General features: G+C 41.7%; 1 protein-coding gene across 1 annotated transcript in view; it reads left to right on the forward strand.

The window, feature by feature from the left end:
• ccser1 (coiled-coil serine-rich protein 1) overlaps nt 1-23,671 on the forward strand; it is a 129,575-nt gene that overhangs the window by 28,430 nt on the left and 77,474 nt on the right. Inside the window, exon 7 of the mRNA XM_085425766.1 lies at nt 16,753-16,927. Within this exon, the coding sequence (XP_085281892.1) occupies nt 16,753-16,927 (175 nt within the window). The remainder of the gene's footprint in view (nt 1-16,752; nt 16,928-23,671) is intronic.

Raw genomic sequence — 23,671 nt, forward strand, 5'->3', positions numbered from 1 at the left:
TCTGCTATGTGACTGGGGCCTAACATCACCATGTTAACACAGCGATGTGTAGCAGCTGTTACAATAATGGTTCATATACCATGTTCTCATCTTGATTTACTTTTTTATGTTTAAATTAACTCTAAATGCAAGTCTGTTAGAAGTGGTTAGTTGTGGGAAAATAAACATTTTATCTGGTGATAGGGAATATGTTGGTACACCTCAAAGTGTTTATTCATCCTGGGTGGAGGTGTGGGTGCAGCGGGGCGTGAATATGTGTGCCAAATGTCAAGACGATCCATCCAGGACTTGCTGAGATACATATTTTATTTTGGACCAAGGTGGTAGACTAATTGACCATCAGACTGACATTTCCATCCTAGGAGTCATGCTGCTATCGTGGCTAAAAGTGTATGCAGTAATTTTACATTCAAGTCATGTTGCGTCTGAGTAATGGCTTATATGCCAACCTTTATAACAACTCGACAGTCCGCGCTGAAGTCTTGAACCTTGTACTCCAGAATGACTTAAGCCTCCAAAACTGTAGACACATTACACAATTTAACAGTGAGTGTGCTCCTGACAGCCAGACAGTGATATGATATAGTGGGATTAGAGAGAAGTGTGTGTTGAGGTAACTTCTCCACAGCAAAGGAGCAGTTCTTTTAGCTGAAGTGCAGAGAAGCAGAACAGTAAACACTAAAAAAGACTAGAGGAAACTGCAGGCTTGTGGACTCGACTTGTTTTGGATTCAGAGTAAATTTAGATTCTGTTTCATTTCAGAAAGCATCATTTTAAAATGCAGGAAATCAGGTGCTAGTGTCACAGTTTTAACATACTGTTTTGGCTTCGGAAACACCGGAGCTGGTTAGATAATGAAACCAGGTGTATGATTCTTAGCCTGACCAGGATGTAGGCTGCTGGCAGGTGTTAATTTCCTACAGTTTGAGTTCACCATCCTCGCTGATTTCTTCCAACAAAATATTTTCACCCAAATGTTTAAGTCTGCGAGTGAAGAACCTGAGATTGGAACTAGGGGAAGAGAGCAAAATCTGTTTGCCCAGGGCTTCCTCTCTCTCTCTCTCTCTCTCTCTCTCTCTCTCTCTCTCTCACACACCGTCTTTCTTTCTCTTGGAGTTGCTTTTGCTCTTTGTCTCAGGTTCCACATTCCCTCGAGGGGACATTGATTTGCTGGAGGCAAAGCAAGCTCCTTTCTGTTCACACACAACACACGCACGCACACACACACATGCACGCACGCATTTGTGTTTCCATCACTTCAGAGGACATTACACCAACTTACATTGAAGACTTATTGGAATGCTAACCACAGCTGTAACTTACCTAACCCTCCATGACTCTAAACCTAACTTAATCTAAAATCAAGGCTTTGTAATAAAACTGAATTTCCATTTTTACTTTGTTTTTTTGTCCCCTGTAGCCACAGCCGGTCCCCAGAATATGACTGTGTAAACAGATTTATGTCCCCACAGTATGAGTAACACAGGATCATGCACACACACACCTGTCAGTCAGTCAGGCTGTCCAGAGAGAGTATCAGCTGCAGGATACTGCTGGCTGTCTGACAGGCTGCACAGAACATCTGCTGCATGCACGCACACACAAACACACACTCGCACACACAGGCGTGCAGGCACAGCTCCAACCTCTTTGATGTATGGCAGTTGAATGATTTTGATGGCAGGGTTTTAATTGTCTATGTTTATGACTTTGTACACATTAATATCGCAGTAACAAAGCCATGTCAGCGAACAGCCAGGTGCTCAAAATCTATTTCCATTCTTTGCAGCTGCATAGGTGTTTAGAGACAGAGAGAGTGGGGTGGGGGGGCTGACACATCAGTCAGTGTCACAGCATCCAATATCACCCTATATGTATACCTTGCGTAGCAGCTTTCAGCAACGTAGAATACAGTATTTATTGTTGTTTTTAGTTATTGATGAGAATGAGGGAGAGTACAATACAAAGTTTAGAGATGCAACTTTAGATAGATTTCCAGCTCTGAAATCGGTTAAATTCATTATAGATTCATCCAGTTTTCTGAACAAATTTGCCACACCAAACAACAACAATTCCAAACAAAAAGATAGCTCTACTGTCACAGAAAATCAAGAAAAGCAGAATAATCCTCCCCATTTCCACAGCTTAAACCTGCACATGGCTTACATTCTGGCTTAACAAAAATATTTGACTAATCGATTAATACCCAGGTGCCTCGGCTCTAGACATTTCCGCCCGAGTGACTTTGTCCTTGCCTCGCAGTGCACCAGAAGACCTCCCTTGGAGTATAATAGGTTTGGGTCAGTGTGATATTATGTCTTTGAACTTCTATCATGTTTACATTTGCCTTGAAATCTAAAATAAAATAAGACAGATCTCTTCAGTGCATTCTTTTTTTTGCCAGTAGCAGTGCTGCCATCAAAGCATGACAATACCAAATGTCCCTCAGAGACTTTTGGTTCCATTTGTGATGTATCTTTATTGTCTGTTTTCTTTTAAGACGTGAACTGCTCCCGTCTCTTATACAAAAAGATGCAGAGGAAATTAAATTTTGACAGTTGGGATAAAGCTTGCCTGTTTCTATGGTAACTGCAGCCTGCCTGTTGAGTGTTCCCCTGCCATTCTTCTCTTCATTTTCCCCTTTCTCTGTTTTCATTGCTGTTGATTGCTATGCGGAAGACGGGCAATCTGAGCAGAGGACACGCAAACACAGAGGTGTCCTTATCTGTCAGTATGCAGCGGACGATCACAAAAGTCTCAATTCCCATATCTCCGCTTCTCAATTGAAGATTAAACGTGTAGGTATTACACTCACATGCTCTTGCGGCGGCATAATGAGGCGCATCAGAAAAATGTCAACATTCGCGTGCAGGTCCCAATTCACCCTGTTGACCCTTATTCGTATATAGAGGTTAAAAATCTTTTTTGCTCTGGTTGAATGTGTTGAGAAAGGAGTTAGCTGGGTCTGCTCGTGAACTGAATGCTGTGTAAATGGCAGCAGTGAGATGGCGGTAGAAAAGACAGCCTACTCATAGCTGTCTTCATTGAGGCAGCTGGGTATTAAGATACTGCTGAGCAGAAAGACCAAGTGTTGAGAAAGTGTCTTGTAATTCAGAGAAAAACCAATTCTCTCACATTTGGTTGGAATGCTACATAGCGATATACTCTCCTGTATATATCCTGTAGTCTCAAACGGAGGCCTGTAATCTGTAATTTTATAGAATTTTCTCGCATATGCACAAAAACAGGAAGGAACACATTTATTTAATGTTAATACGACTCACAAAGTATATCGACCATGTTGTAATCGAATCCCTCCAGACTTAATATAGTCTGCAAAAGTAGCACACGCATCTCCTTCTACCGTAAGTCACATACTCACAAACATTTAAGCGCATGCACATTCATAAAAATAGACAAGCATAAAGAATCCAGTTTAAGGAGTGGAGCTGAGGACAGACGAAATTCCCTGCAACATGATTTTCAGACACAGAGAAACACAGCATACAGTGGGAGTTGAAGGGAACACAAAGTAGACCCCCCCCCCCCCCCTCTTTTTTTTCAGTTCCTGGTGTATAACGATGCAGAATTTGTTTATCCAACAAGCAGCGACAAGACTCGGTCTTTTATCTTGTTTTTATCTGTTGTTTTTCAGTGGAGAAGCTTTGGCTACATGCCTTGACAGCTTTTAATTTTTAAAACTCTAAACTTGTTAAAAGCGTTATAGTGTGCATGTGTTGGCATGTGCATTTCTTTTGTCAATTGTTGTTTAGCTTGTAATTCACATCACCCTATAGGGTTTATTAAATGTTCAGCATGAGGAGACTAATTAGTATTGGCTTTCATTTTTATCCCACTTGCTTCGAGCGGGAACTTGTTGTCCTGATTTGTAACGCAAAGAAAAACAGTAGATTGGCAATAAATAAGACATCCCTGTGCTTCCAATAACCTTTTTCTTAATCAACTAGTGTGTTCCAGAAATAAAAGGGAGTGCTGAAGTGGTGTTCACTGTAAATCGTACGGCAACAGATTGTAAGACACATGGCATTAGTGCCACCGTTTCCAGCATTTCAAGACTTTTTTTATCATAAATATAGCAATGCACTTTTGTCTTTGGCTCTCTTTATCTTGTCTCAATTTGTTGCAGACCACAGTATAGTATTATGCAAATGTTAAATCTATTTTAATACAACAGGATGAGATTAGAGACTGTTTCCAAGAAGATATTTCCCGCCCCGTTTTGTTGCTTTTTCAAACACATTCCTTCTGCTGTTGTCAGTGATAAAAAATGTTTTGTGAATGCTGAATATTTCCCATGAGAATATGTTACTGTTGTATTTGTTCTTCTTGATGTTTGGTCTTTGTAGCTGTCTGGTGCACCTCGCTTTAAGAAGGATACCCCCCCCCCCCTCAAAAAAAAAGAAACAAAAAAAAAACTAGAGTTTGAAATAGAAAACCTCTTTACACGAGTCTTGATGCTTGATGCAATCATCCAGGTAAGGAAAGGACTCTTTACAATGGGTATTAGTGAATGTTTTAGTCAAAGGTTGCTATCCAAGGACTGGAGAGAGGTTATGAAACTAAGTCAACCCATGTTGCTTTGGTAAGAATCAAGAGAGTAAATTGCGCTTGTTAAATGATCATCACCATTTAGGTGTGCTAACAAAATCCTGCAATCTTTCCAGGAGTGGACATCACAGCTAATCACAGCAAAAAAGCAACTGCAAAGAAGCCATGAGTCAGACTCTACAGGCTTAAGTTAGCATGTTAAATGTTAAAGTTGATGAAAGTCCAATTAGAGAAAAACTGAGCAAGTCGAGTCTAGTCAAGGAACATGGCAGCACAGCTTATGTTGGCAAATTTGCATCTTAACAAACCAACAGACTTCTGGAGAATTTGATTTAGAAAGAGGAGTCCAATGTGTGTGGCCTTAAAGGACCGCACCATGTTTGGAGAAAACACCGCATATCAGCTCAGACTACCTCATCCATACATGGGGCGACCGTGGCTCAGGGGGTTGGGAAGCGTATCTGTAACCGGAAGGTCGCCGGTTCGATCCCCGGGCTCTCTGTCCTGGTCGTTGTGTCCTTGGGCAAGACACTTTACCCTACCGCCTACTGGTGTTGGCCAGAGGGGCCGATGGCGCGATATGGCAGCCTCGCTTCTGTCAGTCTGCCCCAGGGCAACTGTGCTACAACCTTAGCTTGCCTCCACCAGTGTGTGAATGCGAGAGTGAATGAATAGTGGCATTATAAAGTGCTTTGGGTGCCTTGAAAAGCGCTATATAAATCCAATCCATTATACATACCATCATGGTGGAGGCTTGGGCAATCTCAGGGCACCTTACAATCTCTGAGACTCCTCTCTATTGAGGAGGAGAGTGTTGTATAGTCAAGTGCAAGGCCATTTGTCTGATAGCTAAGGCTTGGCCTATATTGGGTCTTTCAGTGGAACATTGGGGCAAGCATGCTAGTAAATCTACAATAGAATTGCTGAAAAATAAAGAAAAGAACCTCAACCTGATTAAATGCTTGGGCAGGATCTTGAGAGAGGTGTGCAAAAAGAAACGCCTGCAAACCTCAAAGAGCAGAAGCAACACTGTGAAGAAGAGAGGGCCAACATTTCTCCACAATGATGTGAAAGACTGATAAAATAAACTAAAGTACTTCAAGGTATTGCTGCTGAAGGTGGCTTTACAAGCTATTGAATCATGGGGATTACTGATATTTTCACAGGACTGCAGAGAGTCCTACAAAAACTTTTTTCCCATTACTGCCAAGTGCTTGTTTTTTGGCAAGCTGAGATTATCTGAACTCAGCTTGCCATATATTATATTTAGGCTGGGCTCAAAAAAGTGGTAGCTTGGCTTGGTGCAGAAAGGTGAAAAAAAGAGGTTCAGTGGGAGTGCTGTAACTATGTCAAACTGTTCACTCTCTCTAAAGGTTAATGTTTTATCCAAATATTGAACTATTTGGAGACTCATTTGTCTTCCAGCGTCTGGCTTCGAACTTTTATCCCTCATAAAAAAACGTAATAAAATTAAAAAACACAAAACTGTAAATATCTTTAACTTAGGTGCGTGATAATTTTGTCACACAGTGTTGCAGATATACAGTCAAATCAGACAGAAACACAGTGTTGGTCACTATGAAAGCACCAGAGTCTGAAAAAGATATAAAGCCCAAGTGCCATTGTTCATATTCAGCGACCAAAATGAAAATCTTAACACACTTGACCACATTAGGAAAACTGAAGATGCTATACATAAGCACTTGGGCAGATTGTGTATCCAAAATACAATTTCAGTGTGGAACTCTTGATAAAACAGTAGATATTACGTGTTAATTGGTGATGTCTTCGCCGTTTTCCCAGCATGGGTAAATCATGTTTCAAACAAACAGATCTAATACTTGCAGACTCTGTTGTCAACTTGCGTAAGTCTCCACAAAATTACACGAAGAGTGCAAAATCAAAGCAAAATTGTCGCTTTCTGTGTGCATAATATCTTATTAGGCACCTCATAGTCTTATTTCACTACTGCCATGACAACGGCTTTTAAAGAAATGAGGATGATGGCCATATGTGCTTTTTAATGTTCTTGATCGGAGAGGATTATCTGTGGTACCTTTTTATATATGTTTTCTTATTTAATAATCAGAATCAGAATCAGAATCAGAATACTTTATTGATCCCTGGGGGAAATTATTTTTTGTTACAGTGCTCCATTTTAAACCAACATTAAGACAAGACAGACAATACGCTAACTAAGAATAGTACAATATATACATATATATACATACATACATACATAAGTCACTTATAAATAAATATTTGGAAAAGAAACATGTGTAGTTGTAGCAGCAAACAGTGTGTTAAGTGGATGCGTTGTACAGGGAGATGGCCACAGGCAGGAATGATTTCCTGTGTCGTTCAGTGGTGCTTTTCGGTAATCTCAGTCTCTCACTGAACGAGCTCCTGTGACTGACCAACATGTCATGGAGTGGGTGGGAGGTGTTATCCAACATTGTCTTTATCTTGGACAGCATCCGCCTCTCCGACACCACCTTGAGGGAGTCCAGCTCCATCCCCACAACATTGCTGGCCTTACAGATCAGTTTATTAAGTCTGTTGGCATCTGCGACCCTCAGCCTGCTCCCCCAGCATGCAACAGCATAGAGGATCGCACTGGCCACAACAGACTCATAGAAAATCCTCAGCATTTTCTGGCAGATGTTGAAGGACCTCAGTCGCCTCAAAAAATAGAGACGACTCTGGCCCTTCCTGTAAAGTGCTGTGGTGTTTTTAGCCCAGTCCAGTTTATTGTCAATGTGTACTCCAAGGTATTTATAGTCCTCCACAATGTCAACACTGACCCCCTGGATTGAAACAGGGGTCAAGTGTTTCCTGGTCTTCCTGAAGTCCACGATCAGTTCCTTGGTTTAATAAGGATCAGAGCTTTTGCAGGTGATTACAGACGAAGAAATATGTTTATGTCGGCAGTCTCGATAAGATTAGGCCTAAAATGAGGGATCAATGAGGGGAATGCTGAGAAACATTTATTTAGAAATGATGTCAACAAGAATATGGGAAGTGTGGGCAGTCGACGTGAATCTGATCTAAGTGCAGAGATTGTTGCAATAAACATGCAGGCACAATAATTGTCATTTAAATGTTTCCTTTGCATGAGTCAGTATGGAAACTTGTTCTTAGGTGCTATTATTTTGTCATTGCGATGACAACAGTGCCACCGCAAAAATCACAACAAATCAAAACTGACTCATCTTAAACAATATATGGCTTTCTGAAAGGAAAGTGGGCAGTTTGACAGTGACAAGAGGAAATTTAGATGAAAAGGAGAGAGGCAACATTTACATTTCTTGTGATGCTGTTACTCTCTGTCATAAAATATCACTTGTGTTTGTCTCAAACAACATGTGTTATACTGGGAATTTACAACACAAGCTTGCTCCTCCGTGTCTTATTGTCTTATTAATATGAGCTTTGAGTCACACATTGGCAGCTAAGATCACATTAATTTGCACTTATTACATTTCTGGTCAAAATCTTATCTGAAATTCGATGCTTTTGTTTTTTTTTTTATGACTGCGGGATCAGCAGAAGATAATCAGGCTGTGCAGTGGCAACACGGTTATAAGGTCATTGAAATTCTGGTCCTTTATTATCAGGGATTTAGAATAAATAATGCAAAAATTATCATGTCCTTAAGTAATGAACAGACTGGATAAGCATTAATGTGTCCTCTAAATAAAAACTCCCTTTGGGTGCAGAATTTGCATTTTAAACATGGATTTGTTGGCTGGAGTTTAAAAAAAAAAAAAAAGATAAAATAAAAATCGGGCTTAGTCAACCAGTGGTTGCTTTTGTGATCAGCTGTCACCTGTGGCACTCGGGCATTTTTATGCGATTCTCGCTAAAAATTGCAACCTGACAGAGTTACTTTAAAACGTGAATCATAGAAGAAATCCCTTCATGCTTGCATAACAACATAAGTTCAAGAGAGAGAGTGTCACGGTCTGGGGCAGACCGTGGGGATGTGGGGAAGGAGGACCCAGGCGCGGTGCTCTATGTACAAACAGTGTTTATTTACAGAGTGAAAACAACGTAACAATAAATCCCCGTGTTCTCCCAGACTCCCGTGTCGTGTCTCCCGTGAATAGTCCGTGTGCTCTCTGCTCCCGTGTCAGCACCCCCCGGTGCTCGCTGCTCTCCGTGCCTTCCACGCTCTTCCTGCGGGAAACAATAGCGCAGCTGTCAGGACACTCAGAAATGGCAGGCATACACTTTCTGACTAAACTTAGACAGGGTGACTAACGTGGAGTCTCATGCAATGATCCCGCGTCGGTGGGAGCTCCAAGACTCTCTTAAGTAGCTCCCCCGACGAGCCCTGATCAGCGGCAGGTGTGTGGCTTCGGGTGTGGCCAGTCCCTCCGCAGGGCCACACCCCTCAGGCCTGCAGGTGGCCGAGCTCCATCCTCCAGGCACACCCGCAGACATACACACCCATACCTCGCCTAAACATATGAGTGGGACACAGACTAACACAGCACAGAGAAACACACATATGTACACGCACAGAGAAGGAGAAACGACACCAAAAATACATAATAATAATACACAGGTCCATGACTGCCCAGGGATCCTGGGTCGCCCAGTCCCAGGACCCTGACAGAGAGAGAGAAATGTCTCGGATTCCCCTTGGGCAATACGTTTTGGTAGTGGACTCGCAGCAGGGTTTCTGTGCTAAAAATTGAAACTGTTCCACTTTAATGGAATATTGCTTGGAGGCTTTTATACAGGGTAAGATTTGGCAACTTGGCATGACAATATTCACGGAAAATGAAAAATGTAATGCGACACATGGGACCGATATTAAATAGATCTCTATGAGCAACAATAAGTTGTGATAGTAATTAGTGCAAGTATGTTCTGATAACTCCCCAAAGGTTCCCCCACCACCACCATCCACAAAGAGCTAATGTGGTGGTTCCCATCCTTTTATGGATTAACCTCACAGATGCCAAGGAAGCGGTGAGTGGGCAGTGGCAGACAGCAATAGATCGAGGTTAGAGAAGTCAGGGGGAGTGAAACAAGCAAGAGTCAAGCAAAAGCACGGATTTCTTGCAAACGAAGCACACATTCAGAGTGCAGAGTGCAAAGGGAAGCAGAAAGGACAGTTGGGTTAATCAGAAAGTTACCCCTGCCATATTACATTAGTTTTATATTCTCCCCCTTTCTGTGTCTGAAGAGTTGAATTCACCATTAGATTCACTGCCTGGAGCCTGGCTTGCGCTCACTCTTTAGTCACAGATGCACTTTATGTCGGAGATGAGTTTAATGGTAGCATTAAACATCCGTAGCCTCAGGTGCTGAATGCAGATGAGTACACAGTGTCTGTCAGGTGGAAAGCAGTGACAAATGATGGTGATCACTCTCTTTTAGCTGTGGTATACAGTTGTACTTCACATGTGCAGACAAGCAAGCACACATGACGCACAGATGGCTGCAGTACACACACACACACACATACACACACGCAGCCGTAGACACTCATATATATTGGATTGTTCCCATAAACATGTTCTTTGTCGTCAGTAAAAATTTAATGATGGAAAAGTTGGCAGTGGGGACTGACTGGCTTTCTCGCCGTATCTCAGCGCTGAAGTGTCCTTTACTATTATTATTCCTGAGACAATGCCGTCTCTATATATTGCTGATTGACAAGGGTACAGCCCACCGCTTCTCACGGCTGCTCAAGATGATGTACTTGAATCCCACGTGATTTATTTGACCGGGAGTCATTATTCATCACTTGACACACAAACCGAACACCGTGTAAACACAGACATCTAAATCTTCATATACATGCTTCTCAGGTCTCTCCTCGCCTGTGTGCGTGTATTGTTTGCTGCATGTGTGGATGTGGATAACGTGTGTGTGTGTGTGTGCAGGTATGTACAAGATGCTGGTAGTCAACAACCCAGTCATAAAACCCCGTGTGAGTGCTAAAATAATGAAAGTCATAAAAACGCAGATAATTGGCTTTTTTCGGGTCGGTGAAATGGATCACTTCTAACGCTGCTGTTGAGAAATGGCTTCTTAGAGCAGAGGGGAATGTCAGAAGGATGGAGAGGAGTAAGTGAGAGGGAGGAGAAAAAAACAAAGGAGAAAGAGAGGAGGTGAGCGAGGGGGGAGGATATGGATTATAAAGGAATGAAAGTGAGGAGAGAAAGGAGGAGAAATGACTTAACAGAAGGCACAAAGAAAACAAGAGCATAATGCAAAGGAGGGGGGGCAGTTTTCATACTCTACCAGTGTTTTCCTTTTCTGTTTAATTACTCCGAAAAGACAGTAGAGGGAAAATCTCTTTGGAAACATTTAATTGTGCTTTAATCCATATATTTGTTTGTAATCATCTTCCCATTTACATGCCCTATTTGACGATGCAGTGCCATTGTCTACCACTAGCTGGTGTAATACTACATCTTTATCAATTCAAATTAGAACTTGGTCCACTTGGGTAATCTTCTAATTGACTGCTATCACACGGTCCCATTCTCTGCACTCACATACATATAAGCTGTTCAGAGGGGCAGTGTGTGTGTGTGTGTGTGTGTGTGTGTGTGTGTGTGTGTGTGTGTGTGTGTGTGTGTGTGTGTGTGTGAAAGAGAGAGAGAGAGTTATAAAAAAGGGAAATAGAGTGGGAGTGTCGGGCTATCAGCTCATGACAGTGAAAAGACAGATGACCCTGAGTAGAGGAACGGCCTCCCTGCCTGTGTAACATCTATCATCACTGAACAGACTTGTCTTCAACTGTGCCCTGCGCTTGCTCGTGAGCGTGTCTGTGTGTGTGTGTGCGCGTGCAGTAATTACCTGCAGGTGAGACTCATGCTTAGCTGGAAATGACTTTGTCTGGCCTGTAACTGCAGTTTAACTGCAGCAAAAGTATGCATTCTGACATGCTTATTCATCTGCGTTCCCACATACAGTGCCGTACAAAAGTCTTGAGCTTCCACTTATTTCGTCATATTTTGCTAGGAAAATGGGAAATAGGTGCAAAGACTTAATGGAAGCTGTGCAAAAACACATAGGCATACAGTTTGTAAGGCAAAAACTACTTCTACTTTTCAAGTGGTGTTCAGGAATCGTTCTCCAGGCTTCTTGGATACAACTTTTGTTTTTTCAATAGGAAGAGGGCCATGTGACACATCAAACTTATTGGTAATGTCACAAGAAAAACAATGGTGTGCTTGGTTTCAACGTAACTTTATTCTTTCATGAGTTATTTACAAGTTTCTGACCACTTATAAAAAGTGTTCAATGTTCTGCCCATTGTGTTGGATTGTCAATGCAACCCTCTTCTCCCACTCTTCACACACTGATAGCAACACTGCAGGAGAAATGCCAGCACAGGCATCCAGTATCCGTAGTTTCAGGTGCTGCACATCTCGTATCTTCACACCATAGACAATTGCCTTCAGATGACCCCAAAGATAAAAGTCTAAGGGGGTCAGATCGGGAGACCTTGGGCACCATTCAAGTGGCCCACGACGACCAATCCACTTTCCAGGAAACTGTTCATCTAGGAATGCTCGGACCTGGCACCCATAATGTGGTGGTGCACCATCTTGCTGGAAAAACTCAGGGAACGGTCCAGCTTCAGTGCATAAAGAGGGAAACACATCATCATGTAGCAATTTCAAATATTCAGTGGCCTTGAGGTTTCCATTGCTGAAGAATGGACCCACTATCGTTGTACCCCATATACCACACCAAACCATCACTTTTATTGTTCCAACAGTCTTGGAGGGATCCATCCAATGTGGGTTAGTGTCAGACCAATAGCGGTGGTTTTGTTTGTTAACTTCACCATTCACATAAAAGGTTGCCTCATCACTGAACAAAATCTTCTGCGTGAACTGAGGGTCCTGTTCCAATTTTTGTTTTGCCCATTCTGCAAATTCTGTGCGCCGATCTGGGTCATCCTCGTTGAGATGCTGCAGTAGCTGGAGTTTGTAAGGGTGCCATTTGTGAGTAGCTAATATCCGCCGAAGGGATGTTCGACTAATGCCACTCTCCAGTGACATGCGGCGAGTGCTACGCTGTGGGCTCTTGCTGAATGAAGCTAGGACAGCCACTGATGTTTCTTCATTAGTGACAGTTTTCTTGCGTCCACATTTTGGCAAATCCAACACTGAACCAGTTTCACGAAACTTAGCAAGCAGTTTGCTAACTGTAGCATGGGAGATGGGTGGTCTCGTAGGGTGTCTTGCATTGAAATCTGCTGCAATGACCCGGTTACTGCGTTCACCAGATATCAACACAATTTCGATCCGCTCCTCACGTGTTAACCTCTTCGACATGTCAATGGCTGTGAACAAAGAGAAACTTGTAAATAACTCATGAAAGAATAAAGTTATGTTGAAACCAAGCACACCATTGTTTTTCTTGTGACATTACCAATAAGTTTGATGTGTCACATGGCCCTCTTCCTATGGAAAAAACAAAAGTTGTATCCAAGATGGCCGACTTCTAAATGGCCACCATGGTCACCACCCATCCTGAGGAGTTTGCCCCCTCACATATACTAATGTGCCACAAACAGGACTTTAATATCACCAACCATTCCCATGTTATTACGGTGTATCCATATAAATTGCCCACCCTGTACATCAAACATTGCATTTACAAAGCTTTTTGGAGATAAAATGTTTGTATAACTCCTGATGTCTACTAATTATATCAAAAACTTTCCTAAAGTATATATATTAATGTTTTTGGACCTGTCAGCATTACAAAGAGTGTAGACATGCACTGAAAGATATGCACATTTTTTTAAAAAGTGTTTAAAAAGTGTCCACAATGAAACGTGTTTACAGCCCTCAGCTGCTCAGTTCAAGCAGCAACTTCTAGTCCCCTGAAAGAGTAAAACTGTGCATACCTGCACCTGATGTGTGATTGTTGTTATGGGTGATTCAAGTGTTCTTTGAACCCTACTCCTACTCATTTTCCTGTCACTCTGTTTGAGCTACACCAAAAGAAAAATCCAAACCTGAAACCCTGGTGAAAGCTAGAGAAAGGGCAAGATTGTCAGGCATGGAGTAAGGCGCAGATGCAGAGAACCATAAAGAAAACGTCCTTGTGAAGACACCCCCCCCCCCCCCCCCCCCTCAAAAATGTTGTTTTGGAACCGCACTGTGCCATTTGACACATCAGAGACACATCAGAGACTGCACGATTGATCATTTGTTGTTTATTTACCCCCTGTTCATCCTACCTGAATAGCAGAGTGGAGCCAGAAATAAATGGAGAAAGTTCACTCTTTTCAGAGATGCCAGGCAGGAACAAAAAGCTGCAAATAATTCAGTTTAAGAAAGAGGGGGGAAAAAAAATCTCATCTGACTAGTTGACAGACAGCGCTCACCTGTCCTCAAAAGACAGCAGGCCTCCTCGACATTTGTATGAGGTACTCAGCAGTATCCCCAGGGGGACACCTAGGCTTTGATACTGCATCAGTTTAGTGTAGTGGTTGTCAGAGGAATACGTGAAAAAGATGAAGAGGCAAGGGCAGAGCTGTAGAGATGCAAGACGCAGACTCAGGTGAGGGGTATGGCGGGGGTGGGAAAGGGAAGGGCAGGGGAACAAAAGAGAAGTAACAGAGGTGGGAGCCTGGAGAGAGTGACGAAGGTTTGAAGAATAGAAAAAGCACGACAATGTGGGGTTAGACAGATATAGAGGAGGGGGAAGAAAGGCAAAAGAGGGGTGGGATGTTGAACAGTCAGAGAAGAAAGTACGAGGGTGCGATTCAGCCTGACCTTTTCACCGAGCTGTGTTCAGAATGGCTTATGTTGTTCGATATTTTTGTGATGTTTTTTATTTTAGAAAGAAAAGAGAATAAAAAAAAAGTAGATTTTTCTGGCTGACTTAATGCTCATGGCTGCTCTTTATTTGGTGATTTTCTTTTAGAACCTCCCTCTAAATCTGTGAAAGTGAACATGGGCTCTTGATGATTAAGAGCTTCTTGTTTCTGCTACCATGTCTGCCTTTCCACTGTCTTCCATCCCTCTTCTTTTCTTGTTATGCAGACTGTGAACTCTGAGGTTGTCTGTGTGGTTTTCAGACAAGAGGGTGGTATTTCTCGGCTCACCTTTTGAAAATGTCATAAAGAAGGTGAGATACACAATCCCCCTTTATGCACTTCTGTCAAAATATCACAACCTGGCAGAGAAATGTTAATGCAGGAATTTACTTTATTGAAACAAGTTTGATTATTCTAGTTGCTTTCCGGTGTTATTTCTCTGTGTGAAATACGTCAACTCTAGTTTAATAGTTGAAATAGTTTAAGTCTATTTTGCAAACAATCTAGCTCTGTGTAGTCGTGTTAATAGGAACTTTTAAGAGTGAAGACTTGGCGAAATGTCCAAGTCAGAGTCAGCGCCACATTTTTATTGATCAGAGACGTTTGTGACTGTTTGCCAGTGGATTGATGATGGCTTGCATTTTAAAAGGCAAAGAAGTGCATAAACAGAACAAAAGGTTTATCCACGGATCATGTTTATCTACGGATCATGTAACCCTTTAGGTTACAAAGTTATGCCCATGAATGCAGTTAGTGTTCCAGTGTGTTTTGTGGTTAATTGCTTGTGTAATTGCTGTTGTCTGAAAAGTAAATTGTTAACCTCAGGTAAGTGCTAATCCCAAAATGAGAATGCCGGGGAATTAAAATGTCTGTTTAGAAAATATATCTTTTTTTTCTACCACTCAATAAAAAAGTATTTGAATTACAAACCACATCAGTAGCCCCACAGACATTCAATTACCGTCATGTTTGTGCAGAGCTATCATAAAGTAAACTGATGTGCTTTGTTTTCCCGATGCTTTTCACACACGGCCACAAAATAGAATAAAAACGTCTTGATCTTTGTTCGGAGACTGTTTTCATGTCTGGTGGACTATAGAGAAGTCTGACATCTCGAGCAGGGAAATGTGGCAAACTGGCAAAAGGAGTAAAGCAGACTCCAAGCAATTAATGACTATGTTAATATAAGAGCCCGAGGTGCATGGATTGAGCTTTAGGAAGGCAAAGAAAGATGCTCCAAGCAGGTCTGGCTCTTTGTAAGAATCCCTTCCAAAAATCTGTCTCCTTTTTTCCTAAATGCTGTGACTTTCAGGTGAGACAAGGAATAGAGGCCACGCACCGGAGACCAAAGACATGCTGGTACAAAGACCTGTTTACTGTTTAATGGAGTGTGTTCCCAAATGGGACAGATAATTACAAGAAGGCTTTGGTTGAACTCCCCCCTGTTGTTTGTGTGTGTTTGAATCCAATCCTGTGCCATCACAACATTGCCTCTTTCGGAGGCTAATAGTTAATAGTCCAGCCTTAAACTGGGACTTTTAACAGCATCTACCTACGGTCAGCTCTGCTGCACGTAACATTCAAACTTTCTTGTGGACGTCCACAAATCTCTTGGTAGTGAAGTGTCCCCCTGACTTCATTATACAGGATGATAAGGTGGACCTTTTGTTTTGTGTGGTAGTTTGTTATCGCCTCACGTTGTTGATTTAAAACCTTCTCTAAAAAGAATTATTGTAGAAATGACTTGTCATTAAAATCGAGTCCTCGGTGGATCCTGTGGGGTAGCTGCTGTGTATTGTGACAGTCGGTTCTGACTGTCACTTTTTTTTTGGTTTAATTTTCCTTCTCTTGTTTTTTTCTGTCTTTCTCATTTTCTTTTCATTCTGTGTTTTTTAAAGCCAACTATTTTTTGCAGCAATGGACTATTTTTTTTATTCAATGACTCTGAAATAATAAAGATCAAAGATTCAAAATGTTCACATTGGGTTTCAATCAGACTAAAATACTGTGAATAACAGCTTTATGCTATGCAGCAAGGTTGTGTAGAAGGAGTAGTTTACTACGTTGCATCTAATTGCTACAAATTATTGTTTTGCATTCTGCCAAGTTATTGTTCGGACTATGTTTGTGCACTTTAGTTTGTTACACATGGTATCACACAGATTTCAAGGAATTACTGGGGTATTGAGAAGCAGCTGGTATCTTCACTTTACTGTGTAATGGGTCAGCTATATAATCGCTAACCAGCGAAGGCAATGATGAGATTCCACAAGTGGAGAACAGTGGGGAAGACGTGTTTATGATCAAGTTTTCATGCTGACTCATAGACAAAAAAATGTACTATTCTCTTTTTGTTCATCCCTCCTCTCCTCTAGGGAACCCTGCCGTCCAACCAGCCTGCTGCCTGCTGAGTGGAGCGCCGGGTTGGGCACGGGGAAGGAAGATGACCCTTTACCTCTGGGACTGGAAACCCTTCCACTAAGACTCATGCAGCAGGAGTGCACTGCTGTCAAAACCCTGCTTCTAAGGCTGAGACGGACACTGCAGGAGGTGAGATAATGCACATGGCTAACAGTCAGCAGCACACAAGCTCTTCTCGACAAGGACATACAAACAAATGAAGGAAGATTAGCTTTACATTTAGTGAGTCTGGCATATTTGGCTTCTACAGAGCACATAAGGTAGACCACACCGACAGCCCTTATCAAGTTTGAAACGCATCAAATTGTTTTAAACCAGTGAGGATAAGGGTCTAGCAAACAATAAAAAGCAATTTCATCTGGAACCACTGTGCACCACGCTGCTCTTACGAATTTTTCACCCCCTATTTTAATCAGGCTCTATTTCAGTTCCATGAAATCTGGTCAAAGTGGTTGCTTTCCCGTCTCTAAAAGGTCCATTTAATCACTTTGTTTTGTTAATTTAATCAGATTCTACATTTAGAGGGGGAAACTGGGAGACTTTAAGTATCTGCCAGTTTATGCTTTACATGTACACAAACACACAATCAATCAATCAATCAATCAATCAAAGCTTTATTCGTCACATGCAGGTTGCCCTGCAGTGAAATAGGACCCCCCCCCGACCTTACACATATAGCACAAACATTACATGGGGATACAGGTCAGAGATTGGTAGAATCAGAAAAAAACATTGAAATGTACACTACACTGGGGAAAGTACAAGAGGAAAAAAAGAGACCCCTACTCATGCTATGCTTCCATGGTAGGACAGCATGAGAACAGGAAACAAAAAAACTCCTCTGCACAAGAAGCACATAAATGTCCACAGCACAACATTGTGAAGACATGACAAGCCACAGGGGTGGGTGGGGGTTGAGGAGTAATCCGAAGCGAACACAGCAGCCACCCTGCACAGCGCTACCATTCCAGCGCGGCACACAGACCCGCCGTGCTGCCCCTTCAGGAAACAAGCATCGAAGGCGTTTGGAAGGGAGGGGGGATGAGTGTGTGCTTATCAGTGTAAGTGTATGTGTGTGCGTGTCCAGAGTTCAGCGGAGACAGTGTCCTTCGCTCTATCAGGCTAAGTAAACAGTCTGCCAGCCAACCCAGGTGGCCTTCATGGGACGGGAAGAATAGTCATCACACAGTCGTTATCAGGGAGTTGTTTTGGTGGGCTCCAGCCTTGGGCCTGCAGCTGGCGCCGTGGTGTCCGAATGTTGAATATTGTTAATTTCTGTTTTGTGAGCAGCTCGAATTTTAGCACTCTGAGACAGGTCCCTCAACTTCGCGTTGAAGAGCTGCGAGCCTCCCCATGATGGTATCAAACTTCAGTTCCAAGGTGTTGTCAGTCTTTTGATTCTGAGACTTCACAACTGCAGTGATCCGTTCCGCGATGTTTTCCAACTGTCGCTCAAGGGTGTCATTTTGAGCAGGCCTTTCTCTGATGTTTCCCCTCATACGCTCAATGGTGTTGTTTTGAGCCTTCACAGCAGCAGTAAGCGTCTCCAAGGTGTTGACCATATTACGTTCGTTGTGAGAGGTCGCACCTCGTCCCACACATATTATCCCTCCTGTTTCAGGCTATAAATCTCCTCTTTAAATGTTTTAGCCTGGTTAAAGCTAACGTTTCACCCCAGGCTATGTGTGTGTCTCAGTGTGAATGTTTGGAACCAACTTAAATTACATCCAAACCATTCTGGACATGATTAGCTGAAACAGTCACTTAGTAAAGCACTGACACGTTGGAATACCTTTACAAGGTCTAACAATATAAACCAGGAAGCCACATTATCTGCCATCCTCTGCACTTACATATCCTCTTTAGATGCCAGACTCCACACGTTTTTGAGGGGTCTCGGGTAATTACAAGATGCAGATGCAAATTTTTGTTTTACATTTTAGTCCAAATCAGGATCCAGAAAGATCATAACACTTTGCTTGAAAATGACAGATGCCTAAATGATTGTTTTCTGAAGTTTTGCGAGCACAGTGTCAGTAGGAGTCATTTGGAAGGGGATGTTGATGGTGTTTAATATATACGGTGAATGTTTTGTTTTAGAGTGAAAGTGCTAATATTTTCACTAATACCCTTTGGCAGTGTATAATACATGCCAACATACCAATAAGGGATGTTAGCAATAGCATAAGCTTAGAAAGAACATCCATTAGCTTTGATTGTCTGATGCTTTGGTTTTTTTTTTTTAAATCTACATGGGTGACTGACCCCAACCATATATGGAAGTATTATACAGACCCGTACTCAAAATACAAATACACAAAAAGATAAAAGGGTGACCAGACCTTCCCTAAAACCACACCATTAGTATCTCTAAACTAAGATCAAAGCCTGCTGTGAATTACAGTCCACAGAGGCATATATATAGCTTTCTCCTGATTTCTTTCCTGCTTATATCTCTGTTTTTCTCCCAGGACCTCTGTGAGAGAGACATGAGACATGTAAATGAAATAATAATTTGTAGAGAGAGAGGTAAACTAAAGTGGTGATGGAAAAAAACTAAAGGAGTGCAACAGAGAGAGAGGGTACACAGCAGCAGAACATGAATATGAAAGAGGCATTTCTTTGCCCTCTTTGCTTGCTCTGTTGTGTCATTAACTTGCAAATTTTGTTACCTTCCAAAAGCAGACATAAACCATTCTGCAACAAGGGGAGGGTGACTCGACATGTCTGTTTTCTTTGCATTTCATTTGCTTGACCTTCTGGTATTGAGCCCCGGTCTTTGGCTTTGTTTAACTTAACTTATAGCCTCTTGCGTTCACCTTTGCCGTTGTACACTTGTGTCTGCTTTTGCAAGCTTTTGCCAATCAATAGCAGGTGCCAACACTTTTCACTGTCAAACACTTTTGTCCACTTCAAACGTCCTATCACTGGGCCGAAGCTCAGCCAAGTAGACAGGGTCATAACTCTGCAGTATGTGGAACCTGGCATGTGAAACTTTGGGATTAGAATTCCTGCTGTCAGTCCTCTGTGTGTGCAAAGGTGCACGGACTGTAATTTGTTCACTTTTTACTTTATTTATTGGAAATTCAACTTCAAATCAAATCATTATTACATACTGTATTACATGCATTACGTGCATCAAGGTCACATAGAGATTCTTTTATCTAATGTCTAATCTAACCTACATCTGGTGATTGAGAAGACCTCCCTGTTGCTGTGTCACCCTATCAGAGGTTATGAAATCAAAAGACACTTTATGGTGGTGATTGTCCACAGGCTACTGTTACGCCCCAGTCTAGGGGTACAGGAACGCAACATAAGTTTGAAAAGACTGCCCCGCCCTGGTCCCCAAAACCATACACAGAGGGAAACCAATTCCTTAGTGAATCGTGTTTTATTATCTACACTGCAAAAATGAAGCTCCAGGGTGAACAAAGGCCAAAATAACAAACAAAACAAGCTAAGTCAGGAGGAGGTGCTATCTAAAACCCTATGTGAAATCAAACATCAAACAAAAGACAAGCGCTACACCTAACTCCCTAACTGAAATAAACAGGAGAAAACAGTGCAAGGAAAAACAATACGGCAGCTCACCCCTTCTGTTGCAGTGCTATTTACAATGTGCTATGTACAATGAAAGCTAATATACACACTATATACAGAACTCAGAGAAGCCGCACAAATCACAAGCACAAAAGTCTCAAGTTTTGGAGGCCAGGGTCAGGTCTGCTGCTGCTGTCAGTGGCTGCCCCGGGACAACTGCTGGTGAGGGATTTGAAGAAGATCACATGGCCAGGGGACCAATCAGCAGCCGTCAGCTCATCCACTCCGGGACCTGCAAAGACTTAAAGGAACAGACAACAACAGCCACCAAAACAGATTATGGACAGGGCCATAACATACCCAAAGATTTTGTCTTTCACCTAATTATGCTTATTGACTTGCAAGCTTTCAGTGCAGACCTGTGAATTCTCCCCTCTGAAGTAACACACTAGTTAATCAATTTAGGGGACTTTTGAGGCTCAATAAGAACCCTAAATTGAGCTTAAGTCACCAATGAATTGAAATATAGCTAATCAAAATTCACTTACTTCACTTATGTTAAAAAATTAGTCCCAAATTTTGAGCATTTCATCAGTCTGGGTTGAAAATTATAATTTTTATTTTTCAACTATCCATAGGTTTGTGATTGTTGAAAAGGACTTTGGTCATTATTTTCAGCTGCTTTGAGGTATGTTAGAGTGATACTATCATGGGTTTACATCTCTACAGTGTCTTCTTTGAATTGCAAATAAATGGAAAGTTATGGAAATTCACTTATAATGTATTTCAAACCGAAAACCTCAAGTCCCCAAAACCATAGCCTGAAATTCTGGAAAATCTTTACAGTTACTTAACGTTGACCATATAATTCAGATTACTGTGTTTTTGACTTCTGTCTAATTTCCATTGTTTTTTCAAGTGCCCCAAAAACATGCAAAACCACTCAATTTAGGTGCTTTCAGAGATTACTTGAGTTGAAATTCTCTGCAGAACTAAACTTATAGACTTATGAACTAAACTTTAATGATTTGAAGGAAAGAGAACTCGCCACGTCTTAACCTTATGTCAAAGTTATGGCAGGTGGAAACAAAACACAGAATTCCCTGTGGTTCAGCTCCCAAGGCTCTAGAGACATCAAACAGATTTCACTTGGGTTCCCAGGAGACTGGAGACACTATTGCATATCTTCTTCCCTGCCATGCGCGGGTTTTTGCAAGAATAATTTTTCCCCCCAAAAAAGAAGGCTCATCAGTAGGCCTCAGTGGTCCACTGCAGAAACATTACTGAAGAACCTAGTTGATACATCGCAACAATTCATGGAAGATGGAGGGTGAGATTAACAGAGCAGACTCTCAAAGCCCCAGAGACCGACATATTTAGATATCAACTCCCAAACAGTAAGATCTTTGGAGAGCTTATCAAAAAGCCCAACATTGAAAGTACATTAAAAGATTTGAATGTGAGAGCATCACGTCTCAGAAAAAATAGATTTGCATAATTGAAAGTTTACATTGACACCTAACATTGACCTTTTAATCCAGAATCCAGCCTTGATTTTTGCGACAGCCTATCTGTGAGCGATCTACACCTTTGAATTCAGGAGCTTGTAAAAGTTATCAAGACACGACTGGGCTGCACACAGCTGTTGTGAGCTTATTTGATGTAAATTGATGCAGTTTCCCATTCTTTATAAACATATAGACTATAATATCTGTAGAACAGGATTAACAACTGTTTTAAAAGAATTTTCTTTTCATCAGTTAGTTAAGAGGAACGTATTTTCCAGTGGGGTTGGATAAAAATTTCTTATGGCACCAAAAATTCAAAAAATTGAGGAAAAACAATTTATATAGCTTCCGATTTCAAATTGAAATGATACAAACGATACTAATAAAAATCAAAATACTAGCACAAGCAGTAAGATTTGATGTCAAAAATAATAACAAAGGATTGTCCTATACAAATAAAAGATGCTTATCATTATGCAGACACAAACAATTTGAACCATGAACACTCCTTTCAGATATATTTTTTTTTAACAGTGTTTTCTGTCGGCTGCATGGATGAACATTTGTAAAATGCCACTGTCTGTGTCCAGAAATGTTTCCTATGGTGATCTCCATTTGTCAGTGTCAGCGATGGATTCTAGGAAGACCGTGACTGACTTTTTGTTACGGCTTACACTCAGACTGCTTCCTCCACCACGTTGTTAGAATGCGGATATAACAGAATGACATTGAAAATGGTGTTTCTTGCAGTTCCGATTGTGCCATCCAAATCTGTTAAAACAGTTTTTGGAAAGAACAGTGTCATTCAGAATCATCAGCATTTCCAAAAGTTCTGATGAACTTCTACAAATAAATTTGTGTTGGATTGTACAGATAGGTGTGGAACACAGCAAAGCGGAGTAATTCAATGTCCTCGCTTAATCGCATGAGAGTATTTTAAAGCAATTTCTATAAAAAAGACGAATGTCTGTCAGAGAGCGAGGTGGTATGAATGCCCCGTGAGTTATTTGAAGGTTTTCATTTCTTGATTTAACTCATGTGTGGATGTGATTAAAGGTGCGCATCAAACTACAAAACCTGCTTTCCTTTCTTAGGCCATTCATCATCTGTAGACATTTAGTTTCAGTGTAGTGCCAGTCATTAAATCCATGGCTCCCCGGCAGCCAATTCCTAAATCTAAGAGCCTTTTTACTGAGCCACGTCTAATTGTGGGGACAGTTGTGTGTTAAGGCCTGTGGGACAGGGGTGACCTTAAAGAGGATGGGTATGTGTTAGAAGGAGACAGAGTGAGAGTGTGTATGTGTGTTTAGGGGGGTGTCACTGAGTACACGCCTGTCTGTCTACATAGGAAAAGGCATTGATCACCAATGACACATTGAGGGCCTGACGCCACAGCACACCTATAACTCTGATAGGGAGGCATGCTTCTTTAAAAGGTCAGCCAAACCAATAAAGCATCAAGTTTATGCTGTGCAAAGATTTGGGCTCAAGTGTTTCTCAGAACCTCCTTCAAAACCAATGAGACAGCTGGAATCTTGTGAGTTTCGCAAGATCACAATCGCAAGGAAATTGATCTTGTCAGGCTTCAAGCTAAGTGTCTGATCCTGAGTTGATCAGACCAAGTCAGCATCTTAGGAGGAAACATTGGCAGCTGTGCCGAGAGACTTGCAGACTACAAGTAACCATAACTTTAATCTAACCTTACTCTAAGATTATCATTAAATGAATTTAACCGCAATCCCAACCTAACCTTGTAACAGTGAAGTGGGCATGTCATGTTTTGTAGTGGCTGTGCTGTGCATCTGCAGGCAGACCAACTTGG

The sequence above is a fragment of the Rhamphochromis longiceps genome, linkage group LG12 (assembly GCF_057381845.1).
Source record: "Rhamphochromis longiceps isolate RC_006_pf linkage group LG12, R_longiceps_female_GT1.1, whole genome shotgun sequence".
In the NCBI taxonomy this organism is placed as follows: Eukaryota; Metazoa; Chordata; class Actinopteri; order Cichliformes; family Cichlidae; genus Rhamphochromis; species Rhamphochromis longiceps.